We start from the raw sequence: 24,163 nt of genomic DNA, 5'->3' as shown, positions 1-24,163 counted from the left end.
AAGGCGCACATATTCCTCCTGGCGGTGTGCTTGGCACTCCATCTTCGTCTGATGAGCAACCATCAAGCGCAGAAAACAAAACGCAAAATGAGGCTGGAGCAAGGAAAAGTAAAACGACAGCCACGGCGAAGAGCCGCGTGCAACCATACACCAAGGGAATGAAAAAAGGCCTCTTCAACACACACACACACACGCACGCATCAGGCTTCTCTCTTACAAACGACACACACTTGGGTTAAGCAATGGGGGTCCCCATCCTCCCCCTCTCTGTAGGTGTGTGTGTGCGTGTGTGTGTGTGGGTCTGTGGACTCTTCCCCTTCTCTCCGTTCCCCTCCCTCTCTCGCGCTGCTTGGACCGTCTCCCTTCGCGCACCTCCGGTTTCACGCACGTGCGTGTCTGTCCGCTGTCGTCTCCGCGTGTGTCCGAGGCGGAGGAGGAGGAGGGGGAAGAGGGGAGGAGGAGGAGGAGGGGGGAGGAGTTCTTGTTGCTTATATATATATATATATATGGCTTGTTCGCTTACACTTTCATTAAATCGCTCCGAATCACACAGTTGCTCACAGAGAAAAAGGAAAAGAACGAGTTAACGATGAAGAGATGCGCCCGAGTGCTGGAGGCGGCGGCGGCGTGTATCACTGCTGACCGTGGTGACGGGGGCAAAGCGGGTGGTGGTGGTGGTGGTGATGGCACCGTGACCGCAATGTGGCTCCGCATTATCCAAGGGCACACATGCGCCGAGAGGGGACAAGCCAACCGACTGTGAGCACAGCACATGCTTACCGGTGGCAAGCACACACACACACACACACACACACACACACACGCACACCGATGTCACGCCCCACACTCAAGAGTATCCGCAGCCTGAAAAGATGAAAGAACAGAAATCGAATGCGTTCAGCAGTGTCGACACCGATGGAAGCGCAATCACGCACGCACACACACACACACACACAGAGGCACAGACACACCGGCAGACACCGACCGTGAACCCCATCGATCCATGCCACCCCCCTCGCATACCCCGACGCTACGCTTAAGACTTTAGGAGCAGAGATATTGAAAGAGGAGGGAAACATGAGAAACACATGTGCACATGGATATGGGCGGGGACTGCCGCTTCGTATTCGCTTAGCTGCGGCGCAGGTCAGCCCACTTGTCCGTGTTCACGGGGCCGGACGGCTTGGGTGGCGCGCTCCTCTCGCCACCAAAGCCGCTCCTCTCGCCGCCGAAGGAGCTCCTCTCACAGGAGCCGGCGCCACCGCGGCCGCCGCGACTACCGCCACGGCCCATACCGCCTGCGCCGCGACCGCGACCGTTGCTACTTGGGCTGCTGGCTGCGCCGCTGTTGTTGGCGCCGCCGGCGTTGTGTTCCTCCGTCTTGAGCTCGTTCGGCGCAGTCGTGTCACCTTCGGCAGTGACTGCCGACAGCTCCTCTATCTTCGGCACCTCGGCGCGCGGCGCATCGCGCCAGTTACCTGTCTCCCCGCTGAACGGGTTCGACTTCGGCTCCGGCGGCAGAACAGGGGGGGCCGGGCTGACCGGGCCGCTGCTGCGGCGCAGGCTTCCAGCGCGGCGGTCAAAGCTGTCCTCGCTGCGGCAGTTCTCGCGCGGGACGGGAAACTCGGGCTGCTGCTCCGTGGCGTCGCTGCGCCAGTTGCCAAAGCTCATTGGGGAGCCGGCGCCGCATATCGGGCTGCACGACGTGGGCGATGCCTGCTGCACCGCCGAACCTAGCATGTCGCGCGACAGGTCGCCGAGGTTGTGGAGGTCGGCGCGAGAGCCGAAGTTCGAGCGGCTGCCCATTGATGGCATTCCCGGCTGGTCCTCGGGCTGCTGCCCGCCGAAGACGTCGCGGGACAGCCCCATGGCGGCGAGGCCGCCAGGCTGTTGCTGACCAGCTGAATCGCGGGACATGCCCGGGCGCTCGTTCGTGTTGCGGTTGAGCAGCCGCTCCACCTGCTTCTGTGTAGCGAGGTCGACGTACATGCGGCGACCGCGCTGGAAGGTTTGGTCTAGAGACAGCGCCACCGTCAGCGCCTGCGCGGAGACGAACTCCACAAATGCGAAGGATTTTCCATCTTGGTTGATGAGGCGGTGGGTGGTGATGGCGTCGCGGTTGAAGAGGGAGAGGAAGTCCTCCTCGGTCGTGCCGTTGCGCAGGTTACCGAAGTGGGCCACAAACGGTGGCTGCAGGTCGTCAATGGTGAAGCACTTCTTCTGCTCCGATACGGCCGCCGTGCGGAAGCTCTCCTGCTGGTCTAATGTGTTGTTAGCCACGCGACTGTACTCCTGCCGCTGCTTCGCAATCTTCTCGGACAGCTTCGCCACGCCGACCTGCTCCGCCGTCATCCAGTCATCCTCGGCCCAGTCGAGGGCCTCTTCAGGGATGTAGTCTTCATTGAACTCGAAAAGGTTTACCGTCTTTCCGCGCCCCTTCTTCTGTTTGGCGGGCATGGCTGACCGTGTGCCTGTGTGCGTGTGCGCAGGCGTGGGTGTGTGCGTGCCTGTGTGTGCGGAGGCGTAGCTGCTGTTAGAGGAACACACACACACAGAGGGAGAGAGGGGGGGGAGGGGAGCAGATAAAACGACAACGAATAGGAGAAAACGACGTCGGGCAGCGAGGCGCGCGCGTATGTTTGTGTGTGTGTGGAGGAGAGGAGGGGAGGGGAGGAGATCAGGTGAGAGAGATGATGTTGCGCACAGGTATACACGCAAGACAGACGGGGTACATGCAAAGAAAACGAAAACACGGGAGGAGGAAACACATGCAAAGTGGTGAGCTGAAAATAAGCTGTGCGGCGAGACGCATGCGCCGATATGTGTGTGCGTGTGCGTGGAGGATGCACGCGCATGTGCAAGAGGCGGTGGGGAGAGAGGGAAGGAGAGCGACAGTCGAGGTGCCGGATGGTGGCAGAGAGGCATGCGCGGCAGTGGTGGCGGTGAGCGGGAGCGCGGATAATGGAGAGCAAACGACTTGCTCAGACATCTTCTACTCCGTCTGTGCTTGCCTAGCACTCGCTCGACACCCGACACTACACAAGAGCAAAGCGCCGCGGCGTCCCTAGATGACAGCTGCTCATCTCGCGTCCGTCTTCGCCTTTCCATTTGGAATGCGGTAGTTTACGGATGTGGCAGCAACAAGCGTGCGGCAACACACACACACACACACACACACACGGACACACAGGCACAAGCACGCACGCGAAAAAACAACGAGATAGAGGGTGCGTACACCCTACGCACAAGCACACATGGCGCCCATACCTGCACATCGGCACGCCTGCACCATGCGACCACTCATATCACCACTTTATCCTTGCTGGTATCCCTCAGCGCCGATCTTGCGCCTTTTTTCGTGCGTGCGTGCGTGTGTGTGTATTGCCGCACGCTTGCTTTGATGATAGCGCGCATCCAGACGCAAACACACCGGCCCAGACTAACGTGGGGGACGAGGGACAGATAGAGGGAGGGAGGTGGCTGGGGAAGCGCGCTCACCGTATCAGTGGCAACAACGGTGGAGTGGGAGTGGGAGGGAAAAAGAAAATGGGAGCTCCAACGGATGCTCGATTTCGTTCTTACGCCGAGACACCACACACACACACACACACTCGGCAGAAGAGGAGGGGACGCCGGATCTCTCCATAATCCATGCGAAGCAAGACGGTAAGAGAACACGCAAAGAAAAAGCACAACGAGGGACACCACACACTACACATGCATACACATGCATATATATGTGAGGGGTTTGGGTGGGTGGTGGTGGTAGGGATCACCACCGTGAGCGCAACACGCGCGGTGGCGGCGCGGGGCCCACAAGGACGAGTCAGCACCGCTCGCCGGCCGCGTGAGAGTGTGAGAAGCTAAGAAAGTGGCGGATACATCCGGCACGGACGGAGTTCACGTGGCGCTTAAAGCCGCCTTCCCCTTCCTCCCCCACTCCCTCGCACGCCTCCACGGCGTACTCGCAGCCCCATCTCGCTTTCTGCCGACACACAGAAACGCACGTCTCGTGCGGTGAAAGCAAACAACACAGCGACGGAAGAATGAAGCGAGAGCCAACGTGTGTAGGCAAGCAACAGACATGGGCAACACCGGTCGATGTGCAGCCCTGCAGCCCAGCAGCCTCGCAGGTGCGCAGCGATTCTATCCCTCTCCCCGACAACAGGAGGAGAGCGGGTGTGCGCGCTAGACGGGGGCAGGGCCGAGCACGACTGCGCGTGTGAGCACCCCCCTCACCTCGCCGTCTTCTCTACCCGAAAAGAGGCCCACGAGGACGAAGACGCCGAAACAGTGGTCTCAGGGGGCACCGCACGCGCGACACCGCGCAACGAGCCACAAAAGGAGGCGAGGGACATTCCGCTTCTTCTGCCATTCGCAGTCTCTCTCGAACGCCGCCGCCTCCGCTGGCGCAAGTGCAGAGCTGCGCGTGTTCTACTACCTTCGCGCCGTCAGTCGGGCAAACACGTCGTCGCCATTCGACGTGCTGGCTCCGCGGGTGTGTGCCGATGTTACCGGGTGCATGGAGCTGTTGACGCTACCACGCGGCGTGCCTGCCCGTGACACCCCAAGCCGCAGTGTGCTCGGCGATCGAAGCATGCGATCCTCATCATCGGCAGCGGCTTCGACGAGCGCTTGAGCGCGGTCCGTCTGCAAGCGCACGGCAAGGATGGCGTTGTCGTAGTCCACCTGATCCTCCCCGGAGCTCTCATCAAGCCACTCTGCGGCCTTCTCACGGCGCGCTTTCTGCGCGTTCGCCCGCACGAGCAGCGACCGTGCCTCCTCCACAGACTGCTTCAACCTCCGAAGCGACGCGGCGTACAACTCTCGCGTCTTCCTCCGTGACTCCTTCCCGCTCTTCAGGTCTGCTGAAGAGCGGTCGTGCTGCTTCTTCATGGTGGCCGCCATGCCCAGCGTCGCCTCGTACACCTTCTTGGCATTTGCCGCCTCAACGACGGCCCGCTGAGCCTGCATGCGAAGATCCATCAAACGGTCGTACCCTTTTACATCCACGGCGGTCTCTGTGCCGGTCGCTGCGCGCTCTAGCGGACCACGCCCGCTCGTGGGTTGCGTGGTGGCGATGTCCTTGATGTTGCTGCCGCGGCGCATCTGAAAGGCGAGATCGCGGCGGCAGTGCACCAAGCGGGCCTTCTCTTCTCGAAGGGCCGCGCGCTCGACACGCCAGCTCTGCAGTTCCTGCGCGTAGACCTCCTTCTCACTATCGGAGAGCTCATCGTCGCTCAGCACACTCAACGGCCGGGGGCCAAGCTGCTCCATCTTCATGGAATAGTAGTCCTTCGCCCGGTGCCGCTGCTCCACGTAGAGGCGCACGATGCCGGGTGTAGGGCTGGTGTTTATGCGGCTTGGCGACCGGGGCGTCGGCCGACTGCGCGGGGCATGCAGCGCCAACCCCGTCACGTCATTACCGAGGTGCCGCATGTACTCGTCGTGAACGTCGTACAGCTCCTTGTTCAGCTGCTTCATCGCGCGACTCTGAGTCTCCAGCCGGCTCGACAGCTGCACAATCGTGCGCTCGCGCGCCCGCATCGTGTCCGAAATGGCCTTCAGGTTGCACCTCTGGTTGACCATGTGCACCCAGTCCTCGAACTCCTCACCTACGATCTCTAGTGGGGTCTTCAGCACAGGTGCTGACGTGACAAACTTGGCGGCCTCGACGCAGTCGAACGCCGACGCGGTAGAGCTTGACCGCCCCTTAGAGGACGGGGACGGGGAGTACGAGTACGCGGCGAGGGCCGCAGGGGCCCTTTTGCTACTCGCCTGCATTTTCTCAGGCTCCGTCGCTGACCGCTCAGGCATGGCGACTCCGTCGCCGCTGCGCCCGCTCAGCGGTGTAAGCTGGCGCTGCCGCTTCGTGCGACTGGTTGAGCGCGATGTGTTCGGGCTGGCACTGTTGGTGCGCCACGGACGTGCGTACATCGCGCGCCGGCGCTTTTCGACCTCCTCCATCTTTTCGTGCTGCTGCTGCTTCAGCGCGTGGGCGGCGCTCTCACTGCTTGTGCGTCGGGCGCGCCGATCGGGCTCGTTGGTCCACCACGGACGGATGCGCATGTACAGGCTGCGTTCCTCCAGCACCTGCTTGCGCCGCTCCTCCTCGGCTTTTTTGGAATGTCGCTGCGCCGCCGTCTCGCCAACAAACTCTGTGTGTGGCACCATCGCATCCTCCACCTTGGCCGGCGCCACCTTCTCAGCGCCCTTGTCTGTATGTTGAACGCGGAGGTGGGAAGCCTGTACGAACGGCTTCTGCTCCGGCTCGTTTTTCTCGATGGAGAAGTGGCTGATGGTGCTGTAGCATGTCGCGTCGTTCGCCGATTCCGCCTCAAAGCGCAGACTCGATTTGGTGTTGGAGTTGCCGCCCTGCTTCAGGATCACCGCCTGCGACGGCAGGTGGGAGTCCTCGAGGACGAAGTGGATGTCGCTGCCTTCCGTGGCTGTTTGTAGGTTGAGGCTCGCATCAGTGGCGTTGAAGTTGATCGAGGAGGGTTCTGCCTGGAACAAGATGCTCTGTGTATCAGTCTGATCTTCGACTTGGAAGTGGACGGAGGTGTTGCTCGGCACAATGGACGCCTGTGGCACCATGTTCACACACGGGTTGTGCGACTTTGGGATCAGCGTCGTTGAGACGTCGTCTCCACCCCCGCGTGGTGTGCCGTGGCGAAGCGAGGTGCGGCTCGGAAGCCTCCGCGGCGGCTGGCTCTCTTCTCGTGTCCTCCCGCGGGGTGTGTGTCCCGGTCCTCGCGTCACGGGCACTGTTGGTGACTCGTAGATGCTCGCACCACCTTGCTGTTGTTGGTGCGCTTGTGCTGCCGCCTCGACATCCTCTACCCTGCGAGAGCGCTGCCCAGGCGGCTCCTCCTCAATGTTGATGGACAGGTGCGAGCCAGGCTTTGAGAGGTCGCGATTCGTCTTCGCTGCCGACGCAGGCTGGGACGCCCTCTGGGAGGCGAAGGACGGAGTCTCCGAGAGCGGCGCGGTTGCCAGGACGTTACTCGTCATTCTATACAGAGACCCGCAGAGAGATGGCTCAGTGACGGAGTTGGAACGCTCTACGACGAGCTTAGCGTGACGGCGGCGCTGTCCTTTGTTGCTGTCCCGCTACTGCCCAAAGTGCCCTCTTGCTTTGAATGCCGCTGTGTCGCGCGCGTGTGTACGCGTAGCAAGTATGCCTGCTGTTGTTGCAACGGGGTGCACGATAGGTGAGCAGGAGAGGGAGATGACCAGCAGTGTGAGCTCTGACGAGGACGAGGACGACGATGAGGAGGAGGGTGAGCCGAACGAGGCGGGAAATAATAATGTCCACCGCTCTCGTCTTTTCTTCGCGAACGTTTTCGTTATGGTGTGATGTGGTGTGGTGGGCTACGAGGACAGGGAGGGTGGGGAGACGCCGGTGGCAACACGATGGCTTTCGGCAGAGAAGGAGAAAGGCTCTCGAAGAAGGATGGGTCACGGCATTCACCTTCAGCGGATGAACCTTCCCCGCCCCCCAACCGGGAGGGTGGGGTTTCTTTTTTTTTTTCGGGGGAGGGGGAGGGGCGCACCACCAACGGCACCACCTCTTTGAGGAGGGGCCTTCTTCTGTACATGGACCTACACCGGAAGCGTAGGGCGAGCACCATATTACGCTACGTTGATGCACATACACAGGCGCCAGCGCGCACATCTGTTCCTTTCCCTGAACTTATAAAACGTTCGACCACAGACTTCTTCAAGCTGTCACGCGCGGAGAAAGGGCGAGGGAAGCAGGACAGAGGATGGACGGGGCAATATGGGGGGTGGGTGGGTAGAGGCCGGTGAGTCGAACGGGCTCAGATACACACCTCGCGGCACTCTTCACCCTTGTGCCGCGCCTATCACGCGCAGCCGCTGTTCCCACACAACCAACACAGCACACACCACGCCATACAGTCTCTCCACATCGTTTCTAGCTTCCTATTCTCGTGTGCGACCCCACCGAGTGTGCACTGCCAGCGCTGACTGTTTCTTTCGTTTTTATGCCCTCCCCCTCCTCGCCATCCACGCCTCCTCTTCCCCGGACGTTGTGCGCGACACCTGTCCATAGCGGCGGTGATGCTGCTGCTGTGCGTACTCGCGGGCTTGCCCCTCCGTTGTCTGTTGCGTGGAGGGGAATGAGAAAGGCGAAGACACGACAGCAACACCAAAACATCTCTCCAAGAGAAACCGCACGCGCACACGCGCAAGGCACGATGCAGCACACAGCGCGGAAGGAGGTCTGGCAAAGGGGAGGGGGGGGAGTTGGTGGCCACCAGAGCAAGCGATGCGTGCGCATACAGATACACCTTTTACAAGCGTTCACAGACAAAGGAACAAAAGCTCTCTCCACCTCCCCCCCGCCGCACGCCTCCTCCCCTCTATGAAAGTAAAGAAAGCGAAGGCCATCGGAGAAAAAACACCCCAGGCCGATCCACCTCCCCCCATCCCCCATCCCCCATCCCCCATCCCCCCACAGCACGCGTAGATATCTGCGTACACGTAAGCGCGCCTACGGGGACGGAGAGACGGAGACGGCAGGCAGGAGAGGGAGACGTACAGAAAGAAGAGATAGAGGTCGGCACAAAGTACAAAGCGAAGGAGCGAGCAAGGACACCACACCACTGATGGCACCGCGTAATGGCACACCCCAGTACACGCGCAGAGAGAACAGGACGAAGCCAACCGCCGCCACAGGAGAGAAGGAGAGGGTGAACCAAGAAGTTGCACATACACGCTTACACAGAACCAGACGTGGACTGCACTCGATACAAACACGCAGCGCTGCTGCAGCTGTGCCTGCCTACCCCCCCCCTCTCACACACAAAAGAACACAAGAGAGTTGGAGAGTGACGCTCCATCCTCACGCAACCGCGCACGCGCGTGTGTGCGTGCGTGAGACGGGTGGGCGTAAGATTTGGGGGGGGGGAGAGGAGGAGGAGGAGGAGCGTAAAGCAGTGCATTACGGCGCACACACACACACACAGACACACACTATCCTTTGGCAGAGAACGTGTACGATTTGAGTAAAGCACAACTATAATAATAAAAAAACAGGAGGAGGCGGTGGGGAGGACCACATAAAACCGTACGACCTTACCACGAACGGTGGAGGCGAGGACGGAGAGGAGGGGAGTTGGGGGGGAGTAGGGGGAGGGGGTAGAGGGGGGAGGAGAGGGAGAGGGCGCACCCAATGAGGAACAAACAAATGTGCTTTCGGATCTAAAAAACAAACAAACAAACATTTTTTCCCCTTTTGTGTTGTGGCAGTGTGTCCATATTCGAACAGGTCAACCAGCATACACACGTCCCTTGCACCACCACAGCTCACCCACCTCTGCGGCACGACGGCTACGCCAAGGACATCGGGTCAAACGAACATCCCTTGGTGTCGTTCCTCCGCCACCCCACACACACACTGCGATGTCGCTGCGTGCAGCGCAGGCTGGGTCCGGGATTACGCTCAATATCGCCACAACGCACCTAAAGCAGAAGACTGGAGGTGGATGCGAACATTCGTTGAAGCGTCGACCCAATACGCGGTGAACTGCCCCAAGCGTGGGGGTCATGGGCGCGGGTCTCTTCGGCACAGCACCAGCCCAGACCTGTCCGCCGACACGAAGCGTGTGGGTGTGCGAGACCCCGATACCATGGCGCGGTGGCCGGCATCCTCAGGGCCGAAACGTCTCGGGTGCGCAAAAAGATGAAAAAAAGGGAAAGCACAGAAGACAAGGGGTCGGTACAGGGTAAGACAACACCGCACATCTCAGCGATAACAGAACGCGGCATGACCGCGAAAAGGCGCAGGGAGCGAGAGGAGGAAGCGGAAAGAAAGGTGTTGGCAAAGGCGGAAGCACTCCATGCGTCACCCCCCAGCCTTGAGTCCCCGCTCGTTGCTCACCGCACACACACGCACACACACACACACATACACACACATACACAATGTGATCGTCGCAAAGGAGACCTTTTCTTCCTCATACATGCCCAGCAAACCATCGATCATATCGAGCGAAGTGCCGCGACAACGCCAGCAGAATACAAAGTACAAGTCCCGAACAAAAAGTGTACAGGAGAGGCAAAGTCTCTACACACACACATACATATACCCGTATATATATATATAAACCCATACACTGCAGCATCGAACACAGGCTGGCACACACACACATATATATATACACACAAGGCGTCAAGGGGGAGGTGACACCCTTCAACGTCATGAGGTTGCTCGACCATTCGCCTTTCTAGGCCTCCCCTCCGCAGACAGGTGCGTGTGGCAGCAGTCCTTCGCGCTTGCCTTTTTTTTGTTGTACGTGCTCGATCCTTCGAGAAGCGACACAACGTTTAGCGGAAGTACTACGGGAAGACTTGCGGAGGCACGTACGCGCGTGCGTGCTTGTGTACCACTGCATCTTTGTCTGCTGTGAGAAGAAGAGTCGAGAAGCAAAGGCCGGTCGCCAAGGGGAGGGTGGGTGGGAAGGGCACGAAGAAGCCCGTAAACGACCTCTCGCCATCCCACGTGGTGCATCACGGCATGCGTGAAAAGACACGCGCGGGGTATTCTTTCTGAGGTCAGGGCTGCCTCTGCTCTCCCTTTCCTATCGGTCGATCTATCGGCCTACACAAACGGGTTGGGCGCGGGGGCCGGAACAGGATCGTCCTCGTCATCAACAGTGTCGTACTCTGCCACTGCCTTCTGTTTCTTCTGCAGCAACTCTTCTGCGTCTGCCGCCTTCTCGACACCTTCAGCCATGGGAATGTAGTCTTCCTGATCGGCCGCAGAGCCGCTGGCGGCCATGGGTGTCGCCGTCACTGCCGCCTCTTCGGGAGCCGCATCCGACGCCGAGTCCGTCCCCGGGGCGAGCGCCAGCTGCTTTGGGGAGCGGGAACGGGAGCGGCGGGAGACTGAGTGCGTGTTAGCCGTGTGATCGACTCCGTTCATATAGCGGTGCGCGCTGGCATCGTCTGAGGGCGCTGCCATTGCGCGTTGCTGCTGCTGCTGCGGAGGCGGTACCGCCGGCACCGCCTGGATAATCTGGCGCTTACGTAGCGCCAGCGAGACGACGCCGCGCTCCACGCGCTGTGGTGGGATGTGCGCCGAATTTCTGACGGACGCGCTGGGGTAAGTCGGAGCGGATGGACTACGACTGCCGTTTACGCCATTTACGGCGTTTGTGCCGCGGTGCGGCGTCGCAGCGGAGACCGAGTAACGGCTGCCGAGCCCCTCAGTACTCTCCCTGGGATCCAAGTAGAGGATGCTCCCCTTGTCCGTGCTACGCTCCGCGCCTGGGCGTGGCGCGCGGTAATGGTAGATCCGCGGCGTGACGAGCACTTTGGGAAGCGTCCTGAGCCCCAACTTCTTGGGGATTGGGGGGCCCGAGACGCGAGCTGTGGCCTTCCGGGCATGTGAGGCCGCCGAGCCGTTTTTGAGTTTCCTGTGTGCTTTTTTTGTCTTTCTCTTCGGCTTCGTTGGAGCCGCCTTCGGCACTCCAACTGGGGCGTACCTCTCTTCTTCCTCCTCCTCCACCTGCTGCTCATGCGCGCCCGCTGCCGCCTGCGTGCCCTCCCAGGGGGCAAGGGCACCGCCGAGGCCGTACTGCGGATGCTCACTGCTGGCTGTGAGGATGTCCGGCAGCGTTATCGTTGTCTCGTAGGGGTAGCTGCTCAGCTTCTCATCGACCTCGCTCGCCGTCATGGTGGGGGCATGGCCAACACTGATGTCACAAGTCATGCCTGTCGCCGTCGCCCCCACATTCAGCACCTGTACGTACTGCGACTCCACCCCTATCGCGTCCGCCGTCTCGTTGCACACGGTCCGCTTCACCACATCGAGCGAGGCTGCCACCACACTTTCCCACTTGTTGCCCGGGAAATGCCGCTTGTGCTCCGTAACGACCAGGCTGACTGGTGTCGGCGCGGTCGCGGTCTCCGGAGCAGGTGCGCTCTCGCCACCATAGACCAGCGGCTGCACCTCAGCGTCCTCGTTCTCTTTGGCCTCCTGCTGCTGAGCCGGTGGGCGGTACGTGCTGGTTCCCGACCGGGTTCTCGGCGTGATGGGAGCGCTGCTGAGCGAGCGAGGTGTCTGCGCGGCCTTGGCAGCCCGCTGTGACAGGCGAGAGGGCGGAGGGTTGAGGGCGTAGATATCACTGGTTGGCGCTGCTGCCACCCCGCCCTGGGACGGCAGCTGCGGTGAAGCGGCACCTTCCTCCTGTTGCGTGGATGCGAGTCCGTCGAGGTTCTTGCGACTGTCCTCAACCTGGTACGGCACACTCCTCTCCGATTTCGATGCGATATCGTCCACCACTTGGAATTCGATGTCATCCTTCTGCGTGGTTGCGTTGAGTCCGGTGCTGGCGCTCATCTCGTAGTGCAGCTCTTCAGGCCCCTCGTCTGGCTCCTCGTGCATGGAGATGGTGGCGACACTCTCGGTTACCTTGTCAATCTGACGGGTTTCGCTGGGCTCCTCGTGTATGGAGATGGTGGCGACACTCTCGGTTACCTTGTCAATCCGACGGGTTTCGCTGGGCTCCTCGTGCATGGAGATGGTGGCGACACTCTCGGTTACCTTGTCAATCTGACGGGTTTCGCTGGGCTCCTCGTGCATGGAGATGGTGGCGACACTCTCGGTTACCTTGTCAATCTGACGGGTTTCGCTGGGCTCCTCGTGTATGGAGATGGTGGCGACACTCTCGGTTACCTTGTCAATCCGACGGGTTTCGCTGGGCTCCTCGTGCATGGAGATGGTGGCGACACTCTCGGTTACCTTGTCAATCTGACGGGTTTCGCTGGGCTCCTCGTGCATGGAGATGGTGGCGACACTCTCGGTTACCTTGTCAATCCGACGGGTTTCGCTGGGCTCCTCGTGCATGGAGATGGTGGCGACACTCTCGGTTACCTTGTCAATCTGACGGGTTTCGCTGGGCTCCTCGTGTATGGAGATGGTGGCGACACTCTCGGTTACCTTGTCAATCCGACGGGTTTCGCTGGGCTCCTCGTGCATGGAGATGGTGGCGACACTCTCGGTTACCTTGTCAATCTGACGGGTTTCGCTGGGCTCCTCGTGTATGGAGATGGTGGCGACACTCTCGGTTACCTTGTCAATCTGACGGGTTTCGCTGGGCTCCTCGTGTATGGAGATGGTGGCGACACTCTCGGTTACCTTGTCAATCCGACGGGTTTCGCTGGGCTCCTCGTGCATGGAGATGGTGGCGACACTCTCGGTTACCGTGTCATTCCGACGGGTTTCGTTGAGCTCCTCGTGTATGGAGATGGTGGCGACACTCTCGGTTACCGTGTCATTCCGACGGCTTTCGTTGGGCTCCTCGTGTATGGAGATGGTGGCGACACTCTCGGTAATCTTCGTGTCCTCCCGACGCTTGCTGTTGGGCACATCCTCGCGGAAGTCGATGGACGATGTGGCAGACAGGGCCATCGTTCCTCCGATTCGGTGACGTCCGTGAGAGTGGAGCAGAGAGAGGGAGGAGGGAAGAGGACGAGAATGTCCAGGGAAGGAGAGAGGAGCGGAGGTGACTGCAATGATGAGCTGGATACGGTGTCTGGAGAGTGTATGCCTATGTGTGGTTCAGTGCTACCCGATGTGAAAAGGTTGGTAAGGGGAGGGGGTCGAGTGGATGGTGTACACCTTCATACCACGACGTAGACGCACGCGTGTGCGCCGGTGCGTGATTTGGAGCGAGCGAGCGAGAGGTATCGAGGAGGGGAGGGGTGTGGTGGGAGAAAGGGACAGTCGTGAAGACGAGTCGAGGACCACAAGAAGGTAGCAAAATACATGCAGATCAAAGTGACTGAGACGAGGCACCTGCTTCGAGGTGGTGGCTCCAGCACATCCAGACTTCAGCGTATGTGCTTCCTTAGAGGCAGAAAAGGAGAGGGAAGAAAGGGGGGGGAGACGAGGAGAGGACGACAGTGAGAGCCGCCCACCATCAAATCACGGGCACCCGCTCTTCCACTTGCCCACGCAATCTCGCACATATGCCTGATCAGCACCCAGGCCCACACACACACACACACAGGCACAGAGAGGGAGCGACAGCCGCGCCCTGAGACCACGCAAGACACCATCATCGTTGTACGAAGAAAAACAAAAACCGCAGCAACACCACCGCCGTCCGATTCCTGTAGTGACATAGACAGGCAGAGAGAGAACTGACAGTTTGGGTGGTGAGTGGGAGGGAGTTGAGTGCTGGCTTGAGTGGGGAACACGTCCCTTCACCTCTATCCCCACATATATCTCCTCGTCTCCTCCGTCTGTCCTGCGCGCACGCGCACACGCCTATCGTTCCCGACAGCAGGCACGGCGCCATTCAAGTGTAACAAGTGGCAGCGCCAGCGAACACGCGGCTCGTGCACCATCCGCTTGAGGGGGGGGGTGAGGGAGAGAGGAAGCGGTGGCATATACCAACAACGGTGACTGCGGCCAAAACACCAACGTACGTGAGGCGTACAGGAAGTAGGGAGAGAGGGGGGACCGGGGTGAGAGACGGTCGTGGCGGTGGCCATGCTGTGGCTTACAGAGGAGCGGGCTGGAGACCTTGTCAACCAAGTAAGACGCGATAAAGCAGCGAAGGCAACGTGGAAGCGAAACACCCTACACAGAGAAGGAGAGCTACGGAACTGCACACAGTGGATCAGATGGGTCCGGNGAGAGGGAGGGAGGGAGGGGGTTGGGTAGGCGGAGTTTGCAAGGCTGATGTGCGCTGCAGGGCGTATGGCAAAGGAGGAAAGGAGGGAGAGGGGGGGGGGACGTGTGCTCGTCCGACTTGCACGCCCTGTCTAGTCTCTGCGGCTAATCTGCGGTGCTTCTTTCAGTGCCTTCTTTCGCCCTCCCTCACAGTTTGAGGTCAGTGCCGAGCACCTCCGTCAACTCCTTCTCCAGCTTCTTCACCAAGTCATGTCCGTCATGGTCCGACTTCCACGACACCTTCTCGTGGCCGTCCTGCATCATGGTGACCATGTCGTAGTGATGGGGGCCGGAGATAGGAGAGGAGAGCCACAGCTGCACACTCGGAGCTTGCTTGTTGAGGATGAAAGTGCCCCTATCCGTCGTCTCGAGTGTCAGAACACCGCCATTGCAGCTGACATCCTCCACCGCCGCGCTGTCGAGAGCATCCACCTTCGTCTCAACGAGCTCCAGCAGCTCGTCGGCGGCCGTGTTGAACTTGATGTCGGTAAAGCCATCCATGCCAAGCTTGGAGTAGTGGACAACCTGCGGGGTAGTAGTCAGGCCGCTGGCCCCGGTGTTGGCGGCTGCGCGACGCGCAACGGCCACCGCGCTTGCTGTCATGACACTCGTGTCAGCGTTCGTGAACGAGCGCGAAGGGACGAGTGCGGGGTAGCTGGTGGTCGTCAACGCGATCGCGCGCAGATGGATGCGCTGATGCAGCCTTGCGCAGCTCATTATGACTGCGTGCGTGTGTGTGTGTGTATGCCCACCTCGTGGCCACTCTCTCCCGCTGGCTCTGTAGGCACGCCGAGCAGCAATGGTCGGGGGGGGTCAATCAGGTATTGTACGCCAGCGCTTTCCTTTGTATCGTAGTCTGTGCGCCTGTGTGCGAGTAGGCTGGGTGGGTGGGGGTAGGTGCAGCATGCAGAGGAGCAAAGGTAAAAGAGTAAGACATGTCTACCCAGCAGAGAAGCGTGCGGTTTGGGGTGGGGCGGGGGAGGGGGAGGGAGGGGGGGAACGTGGGCCTACTCATTATCCCCCCGAAGCAATGCTGGCCTCGATGCGCGTGCTTCCGTGGAGCGTTTCTCCTTTCACCGCACATCTCAGCAGCCACCTCGCACCCGCACAAGCGGATGAGTACATGCGTGCACACCTGCGTTGATCTGCAACCGCGTACGCCGAGTGAGGAGGTTAGAGGATGAGAGGTGTGAGCAGTTTGCCTCACGTTTTGTTTTTCGTCTCACGCGCACCCCCTCGTGAGCAGCCTCACTTGCGAGTGTGCGTGGGAGTGTCGCGTTCTGTAGGCGAATGGGTGTGACGGCGAGAGAAGGGCGGTATGCGAGATGGACGCGCTGTCTCGCTGTTGAGCTCCCTCCCCCCTAAGCCGTTTCTCTCCTTCTGCGTACACAGTGGCGTCATGGCAGGTGCGGTGCACAAGGAAACCGCCCCGCACACAACCAACCACAGTAGAGGCAAGCACACACAGCGGACCAGGTAAAACAAGTGATGCCCGCATCAGCGTGCATCTGTTGCCCCCCCTCCCCCGACACCCACACACGAACACAGAGGGGAGGTGGTGGTGGGAGAGGGAGGGGGCGATGTGGGCCCTTGGACCGTTGCCGTGCACCGCATCACAGCCTGGTATGGCATCCACCGTTTCCGATCTCTGTCCGTGTAGTTGGCTATAGGCAGCTGCGCTCCTTGAGCAGCTTCTCCGCCCAAATCCCCTGCGCCACCCGATCGACCTTGGGGTCGAGCTGGCTTTGCACAGGCCGCACGCGCTTTGGCGCAGTCACCGCGTACCGTGAGCCGCCTTGCACGTCGACGGCGTCTACCTGTGCCAGCAGCGATTCCAGCAGTTCGGGGCCGACCCCCACGACATGTCGCGGGTCTCGAGCAGCACCACCGTTGCGTTGCCAGCGGCGGCTGCAACTGCGCCTCGGCACACTTGGAGCGTCCGTGTTGCTGACCGTGCGAGGTCGCGCTCGCGCTGCGGGGCGGCCATTATGGGGGGCGTACCCTTCTAAACTTCTCGAGGCAGCACGTGAGTGATCCATCAACCTTTCATACGCGAGCGAGCGCCGCACAGTGGCGGTGGTGGTTGCGCCGGCTGCCTCTGTTGCCGCCACCTTCTCTCTTTGGCGACGGTTGCCGCTGCTGGTGCTGCTATGAGCTCGCTGGCCCTCCTGCCGCCTCTCGCCGTCACGCTCCTCGCCGCCAAGCACCTCACGGGCGCGCTCGACTCGGCGGGCTGCTGCGGTCGGCGAGTAGCGGTCTGGCATGTGCAGATCACCATCAGCGCCTGTGCGGCGGCGGCCACTGCCTTTGCTCGCGATCGCCCGCAGCGCACACCGCTTTGTGCGATCAAAGGGGAGGCGCACATCACCGTTGCCGTCGTCTGTGTTCGAGGCGGAGGCAGACTCAGTGGCGCACGGGTGTGCAGCGCGGCGGCGAAAGTCGCTGTCGGAGTCGTTGGTGATGGCGGACGTGTCTGCGCTGTCGTGCCGGCTGTCCTTCTGTCCTGCCGTTTCGTCAGCATCCCCACACCTTTGCAGAGGTGGTCGGACGGCTTTGTGGCTCGCTTGCCGTGGTGGTTGTACCGTCGAGGTGGGACTCGACGTCGTCGGAGGGGCATCGGGGTGTTGCTTCGCTGTGGGCTGCTGATACCGATGCTCAAGAAGCAGCTGCACCAGCTGATTGACATCCACAGGCGACGTAAGACCGGCTGCTTGGCCCGGCAGCCTTGTCGAGAGTGCGGCTTGCTGCGGTTCACCATCCTGCGCCAGTTCTGCTCGCCGACGCTGCAGCGCAAGCTCCTCCTTCAGCGTTGCCTCCTTGGCTCGATGGGCGGCCTTCAGCTGCGCAATGCGATTCTCGTAGTCGGCTTGCTGATTCGAGGACGCCCGCTCCAGCTCGACGACGCGCCGCTGGGCATCTGCAAGGGCCCCCTGCACCTCCCGGTAGGCGTGGCGAGACACCAGTGCCTCTCCTGACGATTGCGTTGAGAGATTGTTCTCTCTGCTGTCGTCCATGCTGAGAGGCAGCTGGTCTGGTGGTGAAAGGGCTCGCTTGTGCTCGGTGGCACCTCTACCGCGGCCACTTCCGACATCAGCCCAGCCGCCAGCCTCCAATTCTGCCGGTGCCGCCGGAGTGTGTGCGCCGGACGGCGGCCGTATCGGATGCGGTGACATGACGTTCCACCAGTAATCTTGACTGTAGAACTGCGTGCCCGCGCCCACGCCGCCACCAGCCCCGGTGACGTGTCCGCCGAGCTCTGAGGAGGGCACGTTGGCGATACGTTCCAGCGAGCATGCCCGACCGCTGGCTGCGCCGATCGATACTCGCGTTTCCGTCGGTTGGAGCCGCCCCTCCGCGCCGTGCGGCAGCAGTGACGTGTACGAGTCGTGCCGGCCAAGCAAGTGCTGCAGCTCTTCACCGACAACTTGCTGCAGCACATGCAGCTGATTGCTAAAGTTGGAGCTCAGAAGTTCAACGTACTGCTTCAGCAGCCTCATCTCGTGCTTCACGTGCCGCACGCTGTTGTACAACTGAAACGCAACGCCGTTCTGCAGGACGTCGCTCACCTGCCGCACCCGCTTCAACTCGGATGCGAGGGTGCGGTTGTGTGCGTCTAGTCGGTCGTAGAGGCGGTGCATTGTGTTGAGGCGCTGTAGGGCATCGCCATACTGCTGCTCGAGGGTAGTGACCGCCTCGGAGGCGTACTCGAAGACGGCACCGCGCTGATCCACGTGACCATCGTTGCGATGCCTGTGACTTTCTGGAGAGTTCAGCTGCCAGTGGGCGGTGTTGGAGACGTGCGAGACTGCGCGCACATCTGCAGCCGGAACGGCTGCTGCTGCGCGGGTTGCAGCCTGCTGGGACGTAGATGAAGGGGCAGAGGCAGTGTCCAGCGGCGCTGGCAGCAGCGGCATCGCTGTCGTGGTGGTGGGTGCCGCCTCCGTGACGTTGGAAGTCCTCTGGTGGTTCACGTGAGGCGAGCGCCGCTGCAGGGGTTGCCGAGGGGGTGCAGGTGGCGATGGTGGCAACAGCTGTGGAGCCTTTGTTCGAGTTGAGTAGTGGTAGCCGCTGCTGTCGACGATACCCGTGCGCGGTGCGTGTGCGTGAGAAGAGGGGGCGGCGTGGGCCGGCAAAGCGTGAGAAAAGGCAGATGAGCTTGCTGCTTCCGGGCTCTGATTGGAGGTGGGCAGCAAAGTTGGGGGTGATGCTTCGTGGTATGAAGAAAACAACACTGTGGTAGGTGTGGTCTGCCCAGCCCCGGCGCTGGCGCTGCTCCCAGGGCTCGACGGACGGGAAGGGGAGAGCACCGCATGCTGCTGTTCACGACGCCTCAGCGAAGGAGGGGATGCCGCTTGGTTTTGCACGTGTGTCGGCGCGGGCATGCGGGTGTCCGCGTCCGCGTGCTCATCTGATTCCGAGGCGTAGGAGTATGCTCGGCCGTGGTGCAGCTCGTGACTATCCGCCGCGCGTGGCATCGCAGTCGGGGTGTCTGATGTCCGCCCCACCGGACGGTACAGCTCCGTGGAGGTGCCCTCCGGAGGGTCCGTGGAGGAGGAGGAGCTGGCGGACGATGGGCCCCTGTCGGTGCGACTCGCCGACAACGCATGCGGCATGACCTCTTTCTGGTGTGGATTTCGTCACTCCCTCTCGCGACACGTACGAGTGTGCGCGTGCACGTGCAGAGGGGTGGGGTGGGCAGTTCTACGCGCGATTCTACGCAAAAGGTGGCGTCTACAAGAAGAAAGCGCAATGTAGCGGGGAAAGGAGGGAGGGGAGACTGCCCAAAAGAGGCACCAACAGCGATACACATGCAGCAGTTGGAAGAGGCAGCACACGCATGTTCGGCCTGTATGTGTGTGTGTGTGTGTACGTGCTGTTTCTAACGCGTCAGTGACCTGCTCTATAGTGTTGTGCCTTGTTCCGCTTTTTTTTCTTGGAATGGGGGGTGGCGAGTGCATCACCTTGTACGGGCATCAGCGAGGGAGAGAGGGAGGGGGAGGGAGGGGAGGCCGATCGGTAGAAGGGAGAAGACGGAATGAGAGCGCATCGGGAATGGGATCCAAACCGACATCAGAGGGGGACGTGGAGGGAGAGGGGGAGAGGGGGGGAAGGGGAAGGAGAGCGCGTGCCTCGAGGAGTGAGACCACAACCCCAGCCCCGCACCCCCTCCCCCATGCACTCATCAAGACAGTACATAATCGGCGTTCCCTACAGTTGTGCGCCCTCCGCAAATTGCAGGCGCGCGCGCGTGTGTGTGTGCGTGTGCGTTGATCTCGTAACGGGGTGAGCATGAACAGGTAAAAGAAAACAAAAAGAAGCACTCAAACACCAACGGAGAACAGAGAGGTGGGGCATGGCCGACGGAGAGCGGTCCGGCGGAGGTGTGCTGGGGGTAGCAGCAGCAGCAGCAGCAGCGGCGGCGTGCGTGCGTGCGTGTGTGCATGTGTGCATGCGTACATGCATCTCCCACCTCACATTGATGAAAGGAGAAGAAGAGTAGGGAGGGGGGGGGAAGGGCAACGAGAGCGGCACAAGTCAGTGATTACTTCGTTTTGAGGGTGACGGATTGGTCGTCATGATGACAGCTGCGTAAGGCGAGAGGGTGTGTGGGTGGGTGGAAGAGACGAGAAGCGCTACTAATAATACTAAAAAAAAAGATGTAAAGCACAAGCAACAGGGCGAGCAGGAGGGAGAGGAAGGCACAGAGAAACACAGAGGCGGCGGCGAGGAGTAAGGTGAGGAGGGAGGGAGGGAGGGAGGGAGGCTAGGAGACCTTCAGACACCGATAAAAGATGGAGTGAGCAGAAAAGGAGCTTGCGAGCTCACAGTTCATATGCTTGCGCACCAGACTTGCTCCCGGCAAGTTTTCTTCTACAAAACATCGAGCATCTCGCCACTCATGCAGGACTGCATCTCCTGACTGGCGCCACCGCCACCGGCTCCTCTGTTCCCCTCAGTCACGTCTTCTCCCGCGCGCAGGTGCGCGTGACGGACGTTATCAGGCAGAGAGGCTTGAATCGTTGTCAGAGTGTTGCGCAGCGCCTCCAGTTCCATGGGCGGCTGGCTGTGATCGAGGGAGAGCGCGCGCCGACACCAGTTCGCCACCATCGGAGGCAGCGAGGGTGGTATACGGTACCCTTGGCTGCTTCTGCTTGGCTTCACCTGCGCTACCGGCTCTGCTCCCGGGAGACACGACGCGGTGCCCGAGGTGTTGTCGAGCTGATGTGTAGCACCCGCGAACACCCGCTCCTCCACCTCTCGGTCTGTCTTGATGTACGCGTAGGGCACTTGGCCCGTGAGGAGCGCAAGAAAGAGCTGCACAACAACGTAGCTGGCAGGGGCCGTGGCGCGCGCATGCGCGCGCCACCGACTTCCGGCGACCTGGTGTGGCATCCACCGGCACGGCGGGCTGTAACGCACAACGAAGTGCTTTGATCGCGGTCGCAGCGTATCTTCAGCGCTGCCATGGTTGCCCTTCCTTCCGCCGCAGATATACACCTCCGTCTCCCACTCACTCTGTGTCTGCACCGTATCGGCCTTGTAGGGGAGGCTCCAGTCGACTCGTCCCCCGCCATCCTCCGACGCCTTGACGGGACCACCTTGCAGGTCAGGTTGGCCGAGGACAGGGGCCTCTTCACGACTGCCGTCCTCGGCGAAGGGGGTGACGCTGGCCGTCCAGGCGGCGCTCTCGCTATTCTCCGACAAGGGCGACGACGTGTCTCGCGCATGCTGGTCGCCGCTGAAACCACCCTTCTGTTTCCTTTCCTGCCGATGCACCAGGTCATCCTCTCCGTCCAGTCCGACCACGCGTACAACAAAGATGTTCGAAGGGTCGACGGCCAACCACGCCGTCCGCACCGCCTCCGACACCTCATGGCTGTCGCTCTCGATGTACTGCAGCGCGTCGGCGATCTGGGCGCAGATGTCGAGGGCCTCGTGAAGCGTGAAGTGGTGCCGCCCAAGAACAGGGAGGGACTCTGAGGAGGAAGCGGGGGAAGAGGAGGGAGTAAACAGCAAATCGTGCAGCGTGACGTAGGAGACCTGCGCAGAGTCGGCAGCGGAGGAGAGTAATCTCGCACTCTGCAGCTCAAGGACGTACCCCAGAGCCATGATCGGCTTCCCAGTAATGGCTGAGACGGGACGCTGCCAGGGGAAGTTCGCCATGGCAGCGCTTGCCGGGAGCTCCTCTGCCGCCTTCTCGCCTACCTCGACGCGCACCGCTGACGCTCTCGAGCTCTCCGCGTCGTCGACGAATCTTTCCGTGTATCCACCGAGGCATGTGACGATATGCGGGTGACACCACGTAGAGCGACACCCCACGTCCAGTGCGAATTCCGTCGCATGCTGCATGGCCACCTCCTGTGTTGCTGCGTCGCCCGTGCCCGCCGCGCCGCAGAGGGCCTTCACGACGACAGGGACGCCGTTGTACCGGTACACGTGCGGTACCACACGGAAGCGACCGTCCTCGTCATCAGCGTGGTGCTCCATTGCCACCGTTGCCGCCGGAGGAGCCGATGCCGGTGCGCTTCGTGGTCGGCTGGCCCCCGGTACGAGCTGATCCGTCGGCTGGAGGTCTTGATAGAGGATTCGCCACGGACTCATCTTACGTCGCTGGTAGTAGGCTTGCAGGTCGCGCAGATGATGACTGACGCTGCCGACCTCTTCAAAGGTGGGTTCATCTGCCTCTCTGCCAGAAACACCCACGGGAGAGAGCAGCTCCATCATGACCTGCCCATCCTCGGCGCAGTCCAGCGACTCTGCAACGCCATCCTCACGCTCCAGATCCACGTGCGAGTACATGGACCAGGCCGCCCAGAGGCGTCGGTAAGCACCTTGGAAGAGCAGTTGGCTTGTGAAGTGCTGATACAGCAGCACCGGCCAGCACTGCGCGGGTCCCAGTGGATCGCCGTCGGGACCGTACAGGATCTGCAGTGCAGTGGCGGTCTCCGCCGTGCTTGCCACCACGCCACCGTCGTGTGCGCACTGACGCAGCAGCAGACACAGGGACTGGATCGCGGTCAGAAGCTGCTGCGACGGCGCCGGCTGCGGCATCTGGCGTAGTGTGACGGCAATCAGTCGCAGGCGACGTACAGCCAACGCGCATTGATGCTTGTTGATGTGCGCTTGTGCCTTAGCTACAGTAGCAGCAGCGAGGACCTGATCGAGGTGCGTTAGAAGAATCGGCGTGGTGTCGACCGGCCCATCGGCAACGGTGAGCTTGTGCGCACGAGATCCAGGACGTCGAGCGCCGGTGTTGGACGGCGGCGGCGCCACGGATGTCGCGGCGGCCGAGCCCTCTGCGTGCTGCAAAGAGGACTTCGACCGTGCCACGAGGCCGGTGAACTGGTTCTCCTCTCCAATATCTGCGTACATGCTTTTGGTTGCTGGTGGTGGCGCTGTGCGTGCGTGTGTGCGCAAAGTGTAAAGTGAAGCACATACACCGACACACAGAGACGACCGGGGGAAGCCGAATGGGCACCAAGTGGAGCGCATCAAGAGGTAAACAGAGATGGAGAAGGGAGGGAGGGGAGGAGGAAGAGGAGGAAAGATGAGGCACACGTGGTAGGTGGGGGGGGGCATGCCAGCAGCCACACACAAACACATGCAGATTGGTAGAGCACAGAAGCAGTGCTACCCCTCGCTGCCCCACCCGTCTCTGTTTCTGTGCGCGCAGGGAGGAGAGGGAGAGAAGTGGGGAAGGGGGCTGGGTTTGCTGGCGCACATGAGACGATCCTGACGACGAGGGAGGGGCACCTCAGTGTGGTGCATATCACCGTCCAGTGCCCCCCCCCACCCATCCCCCTGCCCAATGCCGAACAACTGCAGGTGGTGACAGAGTCAGGTCCTGGACGGTGCTGCGTCGGAGCGACCTGCGACAGTGGAGACGTGTACACCATCCATGTGATGGGCAGAGTGCCAGCGTGACTCGCACGGATCTTACCTGGCCCTCTTACTGCCTACTGGTGTGGAGAGCCTGCGCGTCACACCCCGAGTGAGATCCACCACGCGGTGACCGGCAGGATGGGAGGAGCGACTGTGAAGCCGGGTGGTTGGGTGGAGTTGGAGGCCGAGGCCATACTCGGATGACCGAGTCGGCGCACTGCTGTACCAGCGTGTGCCTACAGCTGCCCCGCCACACGCGAATGTGGGTGCTCTGGGGCAGGACTGTGTGTGTCTGTGTGAAGAGGAGTGACCTTTGGCCTCACGTTGTATGGCAGAGAAATGGGCGCGGCGGAACTCCCCCCAAAACAACATAAAAAAGCGGAAGGGAGAGTGAGAGCCGGCCGTGCACTAAAGGAGGCGACACGGCATTGCAGTGAAGGTATCGGTGGGCGCGCGGGGACCGCGTTGTGGCAGCCCACCAATCACCCGCACGTTGTTGTAGAATTCTGGCGTGCATCTGGGGCGCTGGGCTGTGGGGGGTCGCGACGACATGGTATGGCCGTCGACAAC

General features: G+C 61.1%; 6 protein-coding genes across 6 annotated transcripts; all 6 read right to left on the bottom strand.

Moving 5' to 3' along the window:
* Positions 1 to 1,131: 1,131 nt before the first annotated feature.
* On the bottom strand, positions 1,132 to 2,457 carry LMXM_25_1080 (conserved hypothetical protein; the record flags this gene model as incomplete). The annotated part of the gene is made up of 1 exon (XM_003876114.1): positions 1,132 to 2,457. One exon carries the CDS (start codon positions 2,455 to 2,457, stop codon positions 1,132 to 1,134), a length of 1,326 nt encoding a protein of 441 aa, XP_003876163.1.
* A 1,980-nt stretch (positions 2,458 to 4,437) lies between these two features.
* Positions 4,438 to 7,014, bottom strand: LMXM_25_1070 (conserved hypothetical protein; the record flags this gene model as incomplete). The annotated part of the gene is made up of 1 exon (XM_003876113.1): positions 4,438 to 7,014. One exon carries the CDS (start codon positions 7,012 to 7,014, stop codon positions 4,438 to 4,440), a length of 2,577 nt encoding a protein of 858 aa, XP_003876162.1.
* Positions 7,015 to 10,627: 3,613 nt separating this feature from the next.
* Positions 10,628 to 13,441, bottom strand: LMXM_25_1060 (conserved hypothetical protein; the record flags this gene model as incomplete). Its single annotated transcript, XM_003876112.1, has 1 exon — positions 10,628 to 13,441. The coding sequence occupies one exon, from the start codon at positions 13,439 to 13,441 to the stop codon at positions 10,628 to 10,630; it is 2,814 nt and encodes a 937-aa protein (XP_003876161.1).
* Positions 13,442 to 14,857: 1,416 nt separating this feature from the next.
* Positions 14,858 to 15,427, bottom strand: LMXM_25_1050 (frataxin-like protein; the record flags this gene model as incomplete). The annotated part of the gene is made up of 1 exon (XM_003876111.1): positions 14,858 to 15,427. One exon carries the CDS (start codon positions 15,425 to 15,427, stop codon positions 14,858 to 14,860), a length of 570 nt encoding a protein of 189 aa, XP_003876160.1.
* A 947-nt stretch (positions 15,428 to 16,374) lies between these two features.
* On the bottom strand, positions 16,375 to 18,624 carry LMXM_25_1040 (conserved hypothetical protein; the record flags this gene model as incomplete). Its single annotated transcript, XM_003876110.1, has 1 exon — positions 16,375 to 18,624. The coding sequence occupies one exon, from the start codon at positions 18,622 to 18,624 to the stop codon at positions 16,375 to 16,377; it is 2,250 nt and encodes a 749-aa protein (XP_003876159.1).
* Positions 18,625 to 20,581: 1,957 nt separating this feature from the next.
* Positions 20,582 to 23,203, bottom strand: LMXM_25_1030 (conserved hypothetical protein; the record flags this gene model as incomplete). The annotated part of the gene is made up of 1 exon (XM_003876109.1): positions 20,582 to 23,203. The coding sequence occupies one exon, from the start codon at positions 23,201 to 23,203 to the stop codon at positions 20,582 to 20,584; it is 2,622 nt and encodes an 873-aa protein (XP_003876158.1).
* Between the last annotated feature and the right edge of the window lie 960 nt (positions 23,204 to 24,163).

This window comes from Leishmania mexicana, chromosome 25 (genome assembly GCF_000234665.1).
Source record: "Leishmania mexicana MHOM/GT/2001/U1103 complete genome, chromosome 25".
Taxonomy (NCBI): Eukaryota; Euglenozoa; class Kinetoplastea; order Trypanosomatida; family Trypanosomatidae; genus Leishmania; species Leishmania mexicana.
The sequence above is the reverse complement of the archived record's forward strand: the minus strand, read 5'-3'. Positions and strand labels throughout refer to the sequence as shown.